The sequence below is a fragment of the Podarcis erhardii genome (assembly GCF_964252035.2).
Source record: "Podarcis erhardii genome assembly, chromosome: 4".
NCBI lineage: Eukaryota > Metazoa > Chordata > Lepidosauria > Squamata > Lacertidae > Podarcis > Podarcis erhardii.
The window spans coordinates 67,720,731-67,738,442 of NC_138508.1; the positions used below are offsets into that span (position 1 = coordinate 67,720,731).

General features: G+C 40.2%; 1 protein-coding gene across 1 annotated transcript in view; it reads right to left on the minus strand.

Annotated features, from left to right (window-relative positions):
- Window positions 1–507: 507 nt before the first annotated feature.
- Window positions 508–17,712, minus strand: part of REPS2 (RALBP1 associated Eps domain containing 2) — a 78,012-nt gene continuing 60,807 nt past the window's right edge. Inside the window, exons 17-20 of the mRNA XM_081859098.1 lie at window positions 11,749–11,832; window positions 9,371–9,516; window positions 6,719–6,824; window positions 508–5,445 (exon numbers count right to left, since the gene is read on the minus strand). Of these exons, the coding sequence (XP_081715224.1) occupies window positions 5,377–5,445; window positions 6,719–6,824; window positions 9,371–9,516; window positions 11,749–11,832 (405 nt within the window). The 3' untranslated portion in view covers window positions 508–5,376. The remainder of the gene's footprint in view (window positions 5,446–6,718; window positions 6,825–9,370; window positions 9,517–11,748; window positions 11,833–17,712) is intronic.

The following is a 17,712-nucleotide window of genomic DNA, read 5'->3' on the forward strand; positions in this document are numbered from 1 at the left end:
CACTAGGTGAAGGAAATTACATTTGCCTTGCTTATGTGCTATGGTACTTAATAACAAACATTTTAATTTTAAACGTTACACCAAGTTTGTATGTTCTGGCGTCCAAAAGATTTCACACGCACTACAGTGTACAGTGTACAGTGTACTACAGTGGTACCTCAGGTTAAGTACTTAATTCGTTCCGGAGGTCCGTTCTTAACCTGAAACTGTTCTTAACCTGAAGCACCACTTTAGCTAATGGGGCCTCCCACTGCCGCTGCGCCACCGAAGCATGATTTCTGTTCTTATCCTGAAGCAAAGTGCTTAACTTGAAGCACTATTTCTGGGTTAGCAGAGTCTGTAACCTGAAGTTTATGTAACCCGAGGTACCACTGTATGGGTCTACTACCTTATACTTCTGCAGTTGTGAAGACCATATATTTTCGATTGTGTATATGCTAACATATAGCAACTCGAAGAAAACATAATAATGTTCCCAATAATATTTTGAAAGTCAAAAAGTCAGTAGAGGAGCAAAACATATCACATAATTTTATTAACACAGTATCAACAAAATAACAGAACAAGGAAAACTTCAAATATATAATTTCTTCCCATCTTAGTCACTTGGGGTAACAATGTTCTAACAAAATAAATTATCTCTTATTTCATAGAATACACAGGCTCATTATCAGTCTTTCCTAATCAGATGTTTATCACACAAAATATTTATTTCTGAATGTGTGCACGTATGTGCAAAAAACTATAAAGATTTGGCAGTATTACTCCCTTCCTGAGGCTATTCAAGAATGGAGTAGCAGTTTTTTTAAAACAAAACTTCTTCCATGGTCTACAAAATACTCACTTCTCAAGAACAAACTCAATAGCCAGAAAAAAAATATTTCATACTTTCTTCATGCTAATGTGGATCAACACTGACTCCAGAACAGTCCAATATAGAGATTAATTGCTGTATTGTGCATTTCCCAAATTTAATTAGTTTACAGTGGCAACAAAGCTATAAGAGCAAGGAGAGTTCACACTGAACTAATCTGGCGCAATTCTTCCTCAAACACTATTTATACTTTTATAGAATAATCTTCCTACTGAAGGTAAACGGACTGATGAGAGTCCGTTTTGGAGTAATGTGATTATTAAGGTTCTACCATTAACATCTGAAGGATGTAAATTCTGGATCTTATACAGAAAAGTTATGCAATAAGTACTATTGCCTTCCAATGTGAATAAGATAGAATCCAAAACAATATCTGATCGTGCCATTCTAGTTATCTGAAATATTTGCAAATACTGTAGTAGAAATAATCCACCCAAGAAGTGTTTCAAAATGTAATTTTTAAAACTAAAAATTGAATGCTAAAATCAGGATTCCAAAACATGTAGGAGACAATCATAGGAATATTTAAGGCGTCATAAAAGTTAACACTGTAAAATACTTGCCATTAGAATCTAATTTAATATTAAAACCAGGCAACAAGAAAATTTATAATATTTAAACAACTTCCATTTTTTTCATCCAGCTGTTTACTCTAGCAATTGAGTAGGATACCTGAAATAATCTCCCAATAAGAGTAACTAATGAGAAGACAGTAGCTGATTACCACCAAAAATGGAAGGGGTGGCTTCCAACCTCATTTTCTCACTGGTACTATCATTTTGCAGAGGATTATCATTTAGTTAAGAAACTAACGGTTTGATTCTTTTATACGTAAGGATCCCTGTTTCAACCAATGTTTTATAAATACTAGCAAAGATGTTTTATTTCTTGTTAACTTTAAGTATATTTGCATTGATGGCATTCATATTGTGCAGCTATTTTAAATTTTAAAGTAAACTGCAAGTAAATTATTTTCCTTTAATGTGTACACACTGTACAGCTGAGAAACCATTATAACCCAGTCTTTAAAGTTCTATTGTCATGCTGCATAGCATACTTCAATATCAAAATAGAAGGGTGGAGAAGCTAGCAAACTAGCCTGAAATCTGTCAGCATATGCTAAAACGTTTATAGGCAGCTTCCTAATACTAAGTCAGACCATCAAGCTCAGTTCTCTCTAAACTGGCAGCAGATCTCCAAAGTTTTAGTTGCACACGGAGATGCCAGGAATTGAGCACGGGGCATTTTGCATAAACTGCATGTGCTCTATCACTGAGCTGCAGCTGAGAATCTGTAGAAATGACTAAGATTTTTACTATTCATTTAAGTTATTTATATACTGCTTAATCACCAAGGTTTCTAAGTGGTATACATGAAGAATTTTGTTTTATGAAAACCAGAGCACGGTGTATTGGAGCATATTCTTGTCTGTCTAGTTCTGGGATAGAGAATCTGCGCTGGCTGCCCTTGCCCCTTTCAGCTAGCATGGCCAATGGTTTAGTGATGATGCAGTACAACATCATCTGGGAGGGTCACCCTGGTCTGGGTGAAGTGGGCAGGGTTTTCTGTCGCCTGGCATTATGCTTACTTTGCAAGGCTATGGAATATTTTCAGTGAATGGTGTGGGTCATATAATGCAGAAAGAGCCCTACCAGATCACAGCAACAGGTCATATAATTCCATATCCTATTTTTAATAGTAGCCAGGTAGGTCTGTGCAAAGCCCACAAAAAGGCCTCAACGCAGTAGTCCTCTCCTTTTATTTTGCACCCAAATAACTGGTGCTCTCTGCCACACTGTCAGGAGAGGCTCCACATTGGTGCAATGGCCTAATAGCTGTTGATAGTCCTCTGCTCCAGGAATTTATCAAATCCTCTTTTAAAGAGATCCAGGCTAGAGGACATCATCACATCTCGTAGATGATGCAGTGAGTGTGTTATGTTAAGGGATGACTTTCAGAAACATGACACTTAAGGGAGGAAAACGAAGTTACATAAATTTACAGTGGTAAAAATATTTCCCTACCTGCAGCTTCCCCCAAAAGATCACTCTCCCCGTTGCCAGTGCAATTCTAGAATGCAATTCAAGGAATACTTTCTATTAGAATTCAGTCTGGACAAGATTACATATGCTTATGAATGTGTACTGCCAAAGAGTCTTACTAGGTTAACAGGACTTCCTTGGAGTGAAGTGTATTAACTGAGTAGGATAGACGACCAAAACAATAATTGCCATAAGGAAACAAGATCCATTTATCCGAAATGGAGGAGAAACAGATATGTGAAATTCATTGATAACATCAACTCACCAGAATACAAAACAAATATAATTCTACCAAAAAAAGCAAATAAGTGGAATTTTACCAAGACACATACAGTTAGCCAATGGATGTTGCCCACTGCTAAGATATAATAAGCAGAACAAGTTAAGAAATAAGCAAAAACATCTAATTGCCAAAAGCAACGAATCTCTAAATTTTACATTTAATTTTTTTCATCATTTGATAATAAGTTACCAGAAATACAAAAGGTGTAATATGAACAGACATGAGGCACAGTTCACAAATCCTATTGTGCTGACATACCATTGCTCCAGCATGTCTTGGCCTTGCATAGCATACAACTGTGAGTAAGTCTGCCCTGTATGAACTATGGCACATTCCTTGTACTTATCCATTCCAAGACATGTGGGTTTCATGCTGCAGCAGCAAGAAAAACTCACATAAATACTAGTGCCAAGGCACCCACAAGTCAGTTCAGGCAGACCACACACACCAAACCCCATGAACTAACACTACAGGGAGTTATATAACCCACACTGCCACATAGTCTGAGGGCAATACAGTACCCATCAATGCTGTTGAAATGATTGGAGTAGCTGGAAAGATTCCCAGTCGGGGAACATACCTCCATTCCTTCAACACCAGGTTTGGACCAATGGCAACTACTGGGGTATGCACTGCTATTTTGGGGGGCCAAATAAAAAGGCAAACTGGGATGATGTGGGGGACTCCTCTACTCCCTGAGTCGAAGCAGGGTGTAATTCCCACCCCTTCAGTTTGATCAGGGCACCAACAAAGCCACAGAGCCTCTTTGTTTCTGTGCCAGTACAACTCTATCTTTTCCTGTATATCTCTATGTTTCTCTCGGTCCATGGGCTTTGCAAGAAGTGAAGGGGTTGAAAATGTCTGCAAAGCACAGCATTGGGTATTATTATTTTTTACAAAAAAAAAATATAAGTAAAACATTTCATTTTAGGGGTTTTTTAAAGTGTACTTTGCTCTGCTTTAATAAGAACAAAATCAACAACCCAGAGCTCTTTAGAACTCTGCAAGCAGCATTCTAGGCTCAACATTGTAAAGTATATTAGAGACCTGTGCAGGTCTACTGGGAGGCCTATAAAGCCTGTTGGAGGTCACAAACAACCGTCAGGAGAAAGGCTGATGTGAAGCTGCGAAGGTTTTTTTAAATGTACATGCTAGTATATGCACCATTTGGCAACCTCTTAATTGTTTTAAGGTAAGAAAAAGACAAGATCCCCTGGGGTTATGGAGAAAAGTACATTCTTTTTACTTCCCCACAAAAAGCACCTGGAATTTGTCTGCAATTTGGCAGGCCTAATTCACTCTGGAGGCACTTCTGTGCCTATAAACTTAATCCACTCTGTCCAAAAGGGAAACATTTTACCTGTTTTTAGATTCCCCATTATAGTGAATGGGGAACACAGACTTTCATTTTATACTGACTGGCTCAGGAGCCAAACTGCAGATTGCAGTGGAGAAGTACACAGTGTGATTCAGCCATGGTTCAGAATTTTGAAAACAGCAACACAGATAACAGATATCTTGGGACCTGTGCACAAACTCCAAGCAACTACTGCAGAGCGGCTGAGATGCAGGCTTCAGGAAACAGGCAGGGAGTCAACACCCAATGGTAGTTTGTAGAAGGAGATGTGTGTGGGTTGCAAAACCACAGTGGGTTGCAAAAGCACACTAGTGTTGCATCCAGAAATGGTCAGTAATCACAGGGTTGATTATTTTAAAAAAACAGATAATGTACATAAGGAATACAGAGCTTCTTGAATGCTGCTTTCATTTATTCTAAAACTAGAAAGACTTTAAAGATCACAGATATGTAAAAAGTGATAATCCAGGATGAAGGTAAATATAAGCAAATTTTCTAGACATATATACTATTTAAATATCCCACCCCAATGCATATAAATCAAGAATTATTGGAATAAATAAGTGTTAACAGTAAGAGAGAGATGGAATTTGACTGAGGCATTCTTGAAGGGTCGGTGGGAAAACAAGTTCAATTTCATAGGCATAAGGTTTGACATTCAGATTGTGTACCTTCTTCATCTGCAAGGTAAACTGGTGCAAGAAATGCAAAAGAAATATGGCAGTCACTTTTTCCAAATGATGTTGCCTTAGTGAAAAAAGCTTCTGCCAATATATTGTGCGGTTAAAGGTACTTGAAGCAAAAATTCTGTTACAGAATTTCATAAGACAGTGACAGGTCGGAGCTGCTCCAACTGAGTTTCCAGTGCAGTTCGTTCTTTGTGAACCTCCTAGACCATGCAAACAAACAAACAAACAACAATCAGAATATAGCCGTTAAAGGCCTAAACGCATAAAAACAATATTGTCTTATGATGCAGACTTATAAAGTCCACTTTTGCAGTCACTCCATAATTAATATACTTATAGCACTCACGCCCAAGTAAACCGATGTTACAACACTACAGACTTTACACTCAATTAGTGGCTTGGGTGCAGCAGTATTGCCTAAATGTCCCACTGACATTCCCCTATGCCCTGAATGCAGGGCCTGGAATCAGTTTAAATCTGGGTGCTTAAGGAATTAAACACGACAGTGTATTAAAGTACACAAAGCTTCCAGAAGATGGCTTATTTGAGATGCCACAAACATTAGGCTAGCTCTCGTCAACTGATTTGCCCAACATTATTCCGAACTCTGTTATAATACTAATGACTACAGCCAGCTGTAATGAGTTCAAGGGGCCACCTCTACACAAGCAATCTTGGAGCAATGGCTATGAGAGACATCTAGTTAGTCAATCACTTGCCTTATTTTACTAACCACCATTAATTTGAATCTTTTTTCTTTCAACTCATACAAATATAAAATTCACTGACTGGAATATATTAGGCCAAGCACCTAACTGAGAACATTTTGTCACCACTTGGCAGAAAAGCCAGAACTATCTTTTCTGTTCCAAGATTACAAAGAAGGTGGAATGGGTGGGGAGGAGAAAGCTGGCTCCAGAGTTCTACAGCAGATTTCTACTCACAAATGGGGCAGTCTGGGATACTGGCTTCCCTTTCCCTCTGCAGTCCCCTAAAAATCTTGATCTAGATGGTTGAGGGGGAACCCTGGAGCAGCATGGGGCTGCAGGGGAATGGTGGAGGGATTGGCTAAAATCTGTACTCTAGCTTCTGCTGGATCCAAGCTCCTTCCATTTGTGAAAGGGCGCTTTTGGGTCTAACTCGCAGCCCCTACAGCTTAGAGTGCAAGTGATCCCGCTGCTCTCATATTTCAAGATGGGAGAGAGGGTATTTGCCTCATCAAGGTGCACACACTTTGGTTTGCTTCCTGTATTTAACAGTGTTGTTGTTGTTTAGTCGTTTAGTCGTGTCCGACTCTTCGTGACCCCATGGACCAGAGCACGCCAGGCACTCCTGTCTTCCACTGCCTCCCGCAGTTTGGTCAGACTCATGCTGGTAGCTATTTAACAGTGTAGACAGAGGCATATGACATAGGCTTCAGAGAGCTTCATGGCACGTCTAACCATAGATCCCTACTTGAAGTGTGCTCCTTACCTTCAGCTGTTGCTGGAGTTCACTGTTCAACCGAGCTAGGACCACGTTCGCTTCTTTATTTTTACGGATAGCTGTCTGAATAGCTTTCTTCTGTTTTGAAGACTGCCTGTCAGAGAGTAAAGACAAACCACTTTCAGAAAATGTATCACAGGGCCTTCCTGCTGTTTGGTAAAAATGGATGCATTGTGATACTTACACCTGAGACTAATTAAAATCAAAATGGGGTGGGGGGAGGAGGAAATGCATTTACAAAAGAGAGTTGCTATGCAGAAATAAATATTTATGAAATCAGGACATTCAATAAGAGATCCAGATCTTGTGGAAATCAGAAATGGAAGGAAGAAATTGTAGAGAATTGTAGAGTTGGAAGGGACCCTGAGGATCATCTAGTAAAACCCGCTGCGATGCAAGGATATGCAGCGGTACCATACGGGGATCGAACCCGCAACCTTGACGTTATCAGCACCATACTGTAACCAACTGGCTATCCAGGCATTTTAATAGCCCTATCTGTAGGCCAGAATTCATTTACTATGTTAACCTGGCTCAATTTCCTCCTTAAAGCTTATTTCCCTATATACCACTGAACTAAGATCAGCTCAAATGGAGGGATCTCCAGTCTAACATTGCCAACTTCATGGACAATTGCCCTCCTACAACATGACCTGACATGGACAATGGCACGCTTTTATGGATCAACACAGCTGTTCCCTATATATTAAGGGGGAAACTCACCTTAATAGGTCTAAAGACAGCACCTGTGTTTAACTTTCAGTACAGTCAGTCATAAATGCGTTTTTCTGTTTAGTATAAGGAATGAGAAATATATTTTAAAATGTAAGAAGAGCCCTGTTGGATCAGATCAAAGGTCCATCTGGTCCAGCACTCTATCCCCGCAGCTGCCAGTTAGATCAAAGAATCTAGTTCGACCTCCTGCAATGCAGGAATCTCAACTCAAGCATCCATGACAGGTGGCCATCCAACCTCTGCTTAAAAACCTCCAAGGAAGGAGAGTCCACAACCTCCCGAGGGAGTCCGTTCCACCGTTGAACAGCTCTTACTAGAAGCATCTTATTAGATGTTTGTGGGAAACCTAGAAGCAGGACCCTACTTTTCAAAGTACAGTAATCTATTTGAAGTCCTCTGCTACTCGTGCTCACCAGAAATATATAACCAATCATGACTACTGATATTATCTTTGATTTTTAAAAAGCAAGTTTTTTGTTTTTGTTTTACTAGCATATCTACACCTACTAGTATTTCCCCTATGGAAACCTTATTAAGAACATTTGAATACCGATATGTTTGCTGCCCCCTTTTATTAGTTAATATTTTCATGGTTTTTTTCCCACCTGAGCGATAGAGGTAGTTTGCATGTTACAAAGCAGTAGTAAAAGCATAAATAAAACTCATTCGTACTCCCCTGCTTCTTTGCAGCATGCAAGAGACCAAAGTTATGATGTCACAAGGTAAAACAGAATTTCCAGTATGAGTCTTTAGATTTTGTACATCCATCTGTTCTCCTTTTTTTTAAGTGAATATGTTAGCAATTTTCATCTTGAGAGAAAACCAAGAAACTGGAAACATGGGGGAAATATAGGCTAGATAAGCAGAATTGTTCCTGAGAGAAGCCTTTTATGATTTTCTGCAAGGTGTTAGCAGCTCTTAAATGACAACATGATCAAAGGCAGATACATTTGTTTTAAAAACAGCACAAAGTCCATGTGAAAAAAGTAGAGTTAGCTTTCCCACTCTCTAAAAAGAGAGGTGACAATTTGATCTTTGGAAGAGAATCCCAATGATTTTTCCAGAAAGTCTTCCCCGTGCTTCTTCACTGCCCTCCACCACATCCTTCAACACTCTAGCTGAGGAAAACAAAAATATCCTTATTTGACTGATAAGTAAACTTCAGTCATTTACTGTTCTCAAAATAGGACTAATTTGTTATGCCAGCAGCAAATGCATCTGTTTTGAAAGAGTCAATTAGGCTCTACAAACAACACTAATACTTTCAGATCACTTAAAAACTCTTAGGAAGAGTTCCAGCCTTCCACATTACTTGCCAGAAATGCATACTTCAGAAGGGTGTGACTTTATACCACCACTTTTCAGGTACTATATGGGATTAGAAAACTTTTTTAAAAAAAATAAAAATTGGCTGCATGGATTCAGTGGCCAGGTAGTTATTCCTTCATTGTACTGGTTCCAAAACACATTTCAACAGCCCTCAAAATCATGGAGCCAGAACACTAGAACAGGTATCAAAGTTCATCTATTCAGTCTCTTGCCATACACCAGGATTTTCCGCCTACATCTCTCCATAGATTAACTGTCCTTTTCCAGATTCCCGCCCCTGCCCACCCCTAATCCACAGAAGAGTATTTCAGAAGGCTAGATGTCTTTTTCAGCGAGTCTGCATGCTCTAAGTACTAAGAAAAAACAAGTGAGTTGCATAAGCTGTGTCAGCATCTGGTGGTTGTGAATTGCCCAAACAAAATTATTTTCAAACTTCACATCTGGAAGACAGTAGAAGGAAGTGCAGCTCACTTGCACTTTTTCCACATTACTTTTTTTTTTTTTAGAATGCTTTATATCCCTCCATGTTGCCATAAAGCCCTCTCCCCAATTTCTCATAAAAGTCAGCCTTTTTACTTTGGGATTGTATGGTGGGATTTGATGGCAGGCAAGGAAGGGGCTACACTTTTCGTGGGGGAAAGTTCCTGGTTCTCTAGCGTCTGGCTTTCAGGCCGGAATTTCCTGCGAATCGGTTTTGATGGTGGTTGAGTAAGCAACACCTCCTGTGGGGGGAAAGAGAGAGCAAGGATTAAAATAACTATTGATGATTCATTAGGAAAACAACAAAGCCATCAGAATCTCATTAACATTTCTTTTCGGACCCAAACGGTATTGTTTACTTTGGCTCTGTCTATCCTCATTCCCTAGACCAATTTAATTTATCTCTGTTATGGCATCATCTCTTAGGAACTAGTATCTTCATACCTGGAGTTCCTCAGGAATTAAAAGAAACCAAAAAATCAGTGCAGCTTGAAAGGTTCCATTCACTATGTTGATTCAAAATGGCATCCAAACTGTATCTAAACATACATACAGCTCCTTGGTTTCCGGAACCATCATGCAAAATTTAGCTGCAATTGGTGCAGTTCTGAAAATTTCAGTCTGCCATCTAGATTCAAAATGGCAGCTAACTGTAGCCATAATACACACAAACAACAACAACAACCCATCCTGCTTTTTGATCTCAGAAACCAGCATGTAAAATCTGGCTACAATATCTTAAAGAGTTGTCCAAACTATAGCAAACAGATAAACAACTTTCCATAATATATAGAAGTTTCCTGGGCAAATCCATTGCTAAGAATAAGAGTTGCCTAACATCATAATTATGCTCTTAATTTTTGTTTATTTCAGTAGGACCACCACAATGAAGATTCTTCTGAATCAGTTTATTTTGGACCAAGACAATATTCCAAATGCAAACTGGAAAATTACATCAGAAGTAGTCACTAAGAGATTTTAAAAAGAGTGGTGGTAGAATGCATGGAAAGGAAAATTTGCATTATGAACCCATAAATTAACACATTCAATGGAAACATAGTTGATGACATAAAAACCCTAACTTTGTAAGTTGAAATTTAACTACTGTATTTTCTATATCAGTATATAGTGTAAACTGATACAGTATATATGCATTGACAACTAAAACAGACTTAGAGCTGGAAGAGAAGAAAAAAATACATCTTACAGTATAACATTGCGTATTTTCAGCTGATCAGGTTTTTATATGGTCAATCTGCATTGGTTGCCAATTTTCTGTATGTACTCCGGGTGCAATTCTCTGCCACTTTTGTGGCAAGGATACCTCATTTTTCAAGCACTGGATGCACTTATATACCTGAGAGAACATTGTTATTTCTTCAGATAACTCTTACCTATTGTCGTTGCTACAAGGAAGGTGCCTTGATATTGCTATAGCACCCATAGGATACTACTTGAAATATGAATGGTCTCAGGCTACACATCACTTCCTTTTCCTCTATGCATGTATTTATGCTGTTGTGTGAATTTATTGCTACCTATCACCCACTTTTCTGAAGCAATCAATAAAGCAAGAACTATGATCCCAGCCTGAATCTTACTTCCTTCTTTCCTTCTCCTCTTCCGGTCCCTGCCTCTACCTTCACTCAGCACCAACAGTCAGAAAGCTAGTGTTCAGCCAGTTTCCAAAATATGTGGTGGGAAAGTCTGAATAACTTAGTACTCCAGTTAACCCCCCTTTCCTTACAGCCCCCTTCCCTTTGTTCTAGTAAACCCTTCCCTTTAGGAAACAGAACGTAGGAACCTCAGTCTTCAGCTCTCGTCAGCCCCTCTCTAACCAGTACTGTTCCAACTTGCTTCAGTTTTCATGGGATTCTTCCTGGGATACATTGCTCCAGCCTTACAGCCTCACTCCCCTATGTCCTTATCCTGACTACCTTTGTCACATTCCATTTCTCTTATCTGTGTTTCAGATTTAGCTAGGAATGTGAAGGAACACACAGCTGCCTGTTCCCTCTTTTAAGTTGCTCATATTTTTCCATTACTTTGAGAAGGACCCAAGATGCCTCGCTTAAGAAATGCAGAGTGTGGGGTTCAAGGGAACCAAAAAAGGCGTGCCTCCATTCAGCTTGCACCTTTTGCCTCCTGGAAATGAAAACAATTCATAGCTTGTTTTCATGGAGGCACTGCGGACCACCACAACCATGTTTTCTCCCAAAGAACCATAGTATCCAGTAACCTTCTATGTGCAAAGCATGAACTTTACATATAAAAAGGACTCTATCAGTTTGTCTGTGGTAGGAAAAATATACAAGTTGCACTCATGTGGTGCCACAATAGATTGCTCCTTGTAGAAAAGTGCTGCTAGTGCTATTTCTTAGTGTCCTGATCTTCAAGAGAAGTCAGTATGCGGAACTATTTATCACCTTTAAGGGTTTGAAATGAAAAGAGAAAACTATATGCCTTGACTTTACCTTTTTTGCTGGGCTGCCTTCTTCAACTTGTGATGAGGACCTGTTCATTGGCAAATGCATTTCAATCTGAGATTCTTGTTCCATCTGTAACAATAGACAAGACACTGTAACACCAAAATTGCTAGCAGCTACCCATCAATCAAAACTAGTTTTTAACACTTGGTCACACTCCAGTGTGACCAACAAAAGACATACGAGCAGGCTTTGATTTTTAGAGGCTGGGAAGCTGGTTTAGCTGCTGCTGCAGTGATGTCTGTGAATGAACCCCATTCTCCTACAGAAGTTAATGGCTGCCATTCGCTCTAATGAGAAAAACAAAAGTGTGCTACATTTGTGAGCATTATTACAGTACAAGTGAAATAAAATCTGCTCCCTGTCCCTGACACTAGGTGGCCTGCTTTCCACCAACAAGAGATTCAGAGGTGCCTTGCCCCCAGCCAAGGATCCAGAAAACATACAGGTCCTACCCTCAACTGCAGTATACATAGTCGTACTGCTAACATACAGTATAATGAAAACAGATGCGATTCACCTAGCACTGCAGCTACACCACCTCCAGTCCTTTTAATGCTGCAGTCCTTACCTGGTAGCAAGCTCCACTGAACATAATGAGAGTTACATCTGAGTAAACATGCACCATAAAACAGTTTTCAGAGATCACAGAGTCTGAGGAGCAGCAGTGCTTGGTGAAAACAAACCCAGATTAGGAAATTAGTACAGCAATTTTAAATATGCGAGAGCATGGCGAAGGATCACATATGTGGTTTCCTCCGCTTAATACAATAAAAAACTTTCTTTACTTCCAGCAACAGTTTAATTTCTGACATGTGGTCTCCATTGGCTACATGGAAGGCAACGCTATGGAACTGTGCAGTGGGACTTATTTCCAACTAATCCAAGAGAGTTTTAGGATTGCAACACTAACAAACAACAACAATTATATAATCAAATTATGTAATGAGGAACATTCTAAGGGGGAAAACAATGGTGTCTTATTTATATTAAAACAAATAGCTAGTTTTTAAGATCCTGCCCCTGACAAACATTCATCATGTAGCAAATGAAAACAAAGTTAAACTGAAACCAGCTAACCAATTTGATAGTCCTCTTTATGCAAAGACATAGTTTTAGCGAATCAATGAAGTGACAGTTTATGAAGCCTGACAGCTTCCTGGAAAGGCTTATTGGTGTACATAAGTAATGTAATATCTGCCTGCACTTATTTTACACACACTAAAATTTGGCATTTCTAACTTCTGCAACAATAAATGACCCAACTGCATACAGTGGAACCTCAGCTGTCGAATGTAATCCGTTCCAGAAGACCATTCAACTTCTGAAACGTTCAACAATCGAGGCACAATTGCCAGTCAGCAAATTCCTTTGAACAAAGGAAGAAACACGTCTCAGAAGCCATTCGACTTCCGAGGCACGTTCAAAATGGAAGCATTCACTTCCAGGTTGTTGGCGTTTGGGTTCCGAATTGTTCGGCTTCCGAAACATTCAACAACCGATGTTCCACTGTATATTCAAGTTGCCATGTGAAGGTGCCAACTGGCTACAGGCAACTGTATCTGGCTCTGGTCAGTGCCTAGGTGGGAGGCCTTATTGGAAACCCCCCCCCCCCCACACACAATGTACACTACCTTGGGTGCCATGATGGAAGAAATGTGGAATATAAATGTAAGAAAACGTATGAAAGTTAAAAATTAAATAAAACCAGTGACATTGACTATATTGTATCTCTCATTATAACACAGTAGTAGCTTGGAAAAGATTGCTGGCAGACAATGGAAGCTTACTCTCCTTTAGCAAGGTATACAAATGCAATTAAAATATACATCCAGGGCTGAGCCATGGAACTGATAACAGAGGCAAAATTAAACTCCAGCTTTGTCCAACTTTTCTGAAGAACCTGACATTTTCTAAGCACCTGGGATGAAAAGTCACTTTGCTTCTGACATTTAATTTGTGTGCCTGTGTATGCATATGCAGAGAGTCATAATCTTTGAGTCAAATCAAAGGATCCAGAATTCAGAACGTTGTAGATGCATGAAATGCATAGGCATACCAGAGGATTGGTGAAACTGGCCCTTGTCAGGGGCGCAGGCTGCATGCACAAAAATTACCCCAGAGATGAGGGGCTCATTAGTTAATAAACTAGGTAATAACTTTCCCATGTTTACAAGGTTTTGTATTTGATTTGTTTTATTTCATCTACAGAAAAGCACTGTTTAACCAGTCTACCATCAACGAAAAGAGAGACCGTTTAAAGAGGAGTAGGAATCAATGCGGCTTTTTGCTCCTTCCTTGGGTATGTGGGCTCCAGCAGATGAAATGGCTCAGTACCAAATTAAGGGGGAGAGGAGATGAAGAAAGCAGCAGAAGCACCAAATCTGTAGGCCCCAATTTGGGGAGTGGGTGGAGGGTGACATTCAGTCCACAGGGAAGGGCTAGCAGCAGCAGCAGCAGCAGCAGCTACTGTGGCTGGTGGAGCTGCAAAGCTGTCTTGCCCCTCCATCAAAAGAAGCCACCACCAGTGATGAGCAGGCAGGTCAAAGAGGGTTGTCAGCTGAGCGCTCCTAAGCAAAGCCTCCCGGAGCATTGTGAGGCTTGGGCTCCCTCCCTGTACAATTCAGGGAGCAGCCTCAAACTCTCAGTTATTTTGCCCCTACAGATGACCAGTTTATTGAACACTCATTCTGATTTGCTTGCACAAAGCTCACACATTAGATTACATCCGGCCATTATTGTGCTTTTAGATGACTGTGAGCATTTGCTCTGCATTCTTCCTGATTTGCTTATAGGGTGTTTAGATGGCTTCTCATTACTCATTCTTTCATCCCACACTTGTCAATGCATTTCCCTGACACTTTCCAAACTGCAAAGAATCCATATTCTTCTTTTTTTTAAAGTGGATTGGTTGTGCTAAAGTGACAGAATCCACTGTTAACTGCACCTGTTGAGAGTTTACCTACGTGGCACTATTCCTTCAGTCTTCTCAGTACAACCCTGAGATAAGAAAATGTCATTTGAAACACAATAAGCCTGCTGTTCTTTTCTGGCGGCCTTTATTTGTCTTGCCCTCTCTGGTGTTCACATCAGCCTCAGCACAGCGTATCTCTTGTTGGCATCTGTCTGTTTCAGGAGACAATGAAGGAGTGCACCTTTGGAGTTGGAGAGTTACAGCACTTGCTGTGGCTGTAGAGAGTGATACAGGAAATACATGTTTTGTTGCAGCTGGGGCAGATGAAGGTGCCTGGATGTGCAGTTTTAGATGCACCATTGCTTTTTTTCTCTCTGTGCTCATCCCAGTGGTCATTCCTCCTCTGGTCACTGCTGCGGATACACAACCTGACTGTCTCCAGGTACTGCAGTCTTCTGCAAGGGATTCCCACATGGCGGGGTTGATATTACCAGCCTGCAGGTCTCATTTGCAGGGCGTCAACTGTCTATGTACAAACATGATCAGTATATCTAAATCTCCAGAGGCATACCTAGAGTCCCTTGTACCAGCAACGCACAGCTGCTATTGCAGTAAGATCAAACACAGGAGAAGTGATGGGGGTGGCACCGATATAACTCCTTGCCAAGGCCACCAGGGACCTGAGGTACACCTCTGATGAAATCTAGATAAATCTAGATTCAGTGGGCACCTTCTGTGCCAGCTTTTAAATGCCTGCTGAAAACTTCTCTATTCTGCCAGGAGATAATTAGGAGTATATTCCCCACAATGGTCTACTGATGTTTGTTTTTTAATTCATTTTTGCTTTTTACTTGCTTTTTACTTTTTGTGATTTTATTGGTTTTATGTTTTTAAATTGCTGTAAACTGCTAATATATTTTTATGATACGGCAGTTTATAAATACTTTTATACATCATAAATAGATGAATGAAATCCACACAACCTGTCATTATATTCCTGGCTGCCCAAGTGCTGTATTCATTAGAACCATGATAAACTTCTTCCCCACATAAGAAGAACCCTACTGTATCGGACCAAAGGCTGATCGAGTCCTACAGCCTGTTCCCCAGTGGCCAACCAGGTGTTTCTGGAAAGTCCACAAGATAACATGAAAGCAATTAGCAATTTCCTGATGTTTTCTCCCCAGAACTGGCATTCAGAAGCATACTGCCTTAGTTACTAGAAGATGCATATATAACCTTCATGCCTGGTAGACATCAATAGCCTCATCCTCTGCTGGCTTGTCTAATTTCCTTCCAAACACATATAAACTGGTGGCTGGTCACCATATCTTATTGGCAGCAAATCCCATAATTTAACTATGTGCCGTGTGAATAAGTACCTCATAGAGACTGTCTTCACATCAGAAAAAGTATTGTGTGACATGGTCCCAATTTTGTAATATATTAGGAAAAGAGAAAAGTCAACAGTGCGGATGCTAAATATATCTGTAGCTCTAGATCACAGAATTATATAAAACCATTGTTTGTTCCACATTAAAGTTGGACAATAAGATGGTTCTGACAGAGATCGTGATGATTTAAGAACAGGATTAAGATACGTCCACCCATTTCACAATCTGTTAAAGGAACATAGTGCCTAAGTTTCCCTTCTACTTTTTCTTTTTGGCTGCTGCTACATATACAGATATGCTACTACTACTGTGAGCTTCCTGTACTCCCAACTGCATTATTTGCCAAACAAGTATAAAATATATTTTCTCTGGGAAGCTTCAACAAGAGCAGGAAGCCAGCTATGCATTCTGCTGTGTGTGTTGTGTGTAAATTCCCAAACTGTAATGGGTGCTAAAGTCCTGTTACATGTGGACTATCAAGATCAGATGCAGAGAATGAGTGCACCAGCTCCATTAAAAAAAGCATCATGCCGACACGCCCCGTATGCATCTGATTAGAGAGAAACAAAGCAGTATGTAACAGCTCTGCACCAACATTGTACAGGCACCACAGCTGTATTCCTTCATGATGCAGAACATGTGAGTCAGCTGTTCATTCAGTGATGAATCCATTGTGCAGTGTAAACTGAATGCATAATTGTCACGTTGTGGTTATGTAGTAGTGCAGATACATCCTTAGGGCAGCTCAACACTGTACATTTAAAGCATATTCAATGCACAGTTAAAGCACAAATAAATCTGGGAAGTGTAGTGTGTTAAGGATGCTAGAAATTATATCTCTGTGAAGGGGAAACTACCGGCCCCATGATTCTTTGGGGGATGTTTTGTGCTTTAAATCCATTAACATACCTTAAATGTCTAGTGCAGGGGTCGGCAACCTTTTTCAGCTGTGGGCCAGTCCACTGTCCCTCAGACCTTGTGGGGGGCTGGACTATATTTTTTTGGGGGGGGGGTGAACAAATTCCTATTCCCCACAAATAACCCAGAGATGCATTTTAAATAAAAGGACACATTCTACTCATGTAAAAACACACTGATTCCCAGACCGTCCACAGGCCAGATTGAGAAGGCGATTGGGCCGCATCCGGCTCCTGGGCCTTAGGTTTCCTAACCCTGGCCTAGTGTGAATCTGCCCAAAGATAAATCATGGTACACGTAAAATATGAAAGGATGGCATTCAATTACTACATCCTGTCAGCATAAGGATTTCCACTTCTGCAATGGGACCCACCCCCCGTGTGTGCCCTGCACCCCTCAAACAGATTTCACTTTGTGAGAAATCTTTGTGCCACTGGAACTTTCATATAGCACAGCACTGAGTTTGGCTGATTAACTTAGAACCACCAATAATAGTGTTAGAGAATGCAATGGAGGCAAGTTATCTCACTCAAAATAAAGGTTTAAAAAAGAAGAAGAAAGGAAAATGGGATAAATGGTTCTAAAAAGTTATATTCCCCAGAGTTGCATTCGTTTCTGCCTCCAGATTCTGGCCAAGTTTAACAAGCTAACACTTTGCAGCTGCACACCTAGCACTCCTCCCCCCATTTCTATCTGTTCATCTTATTTGCTTTCAGCTAGTTGTTC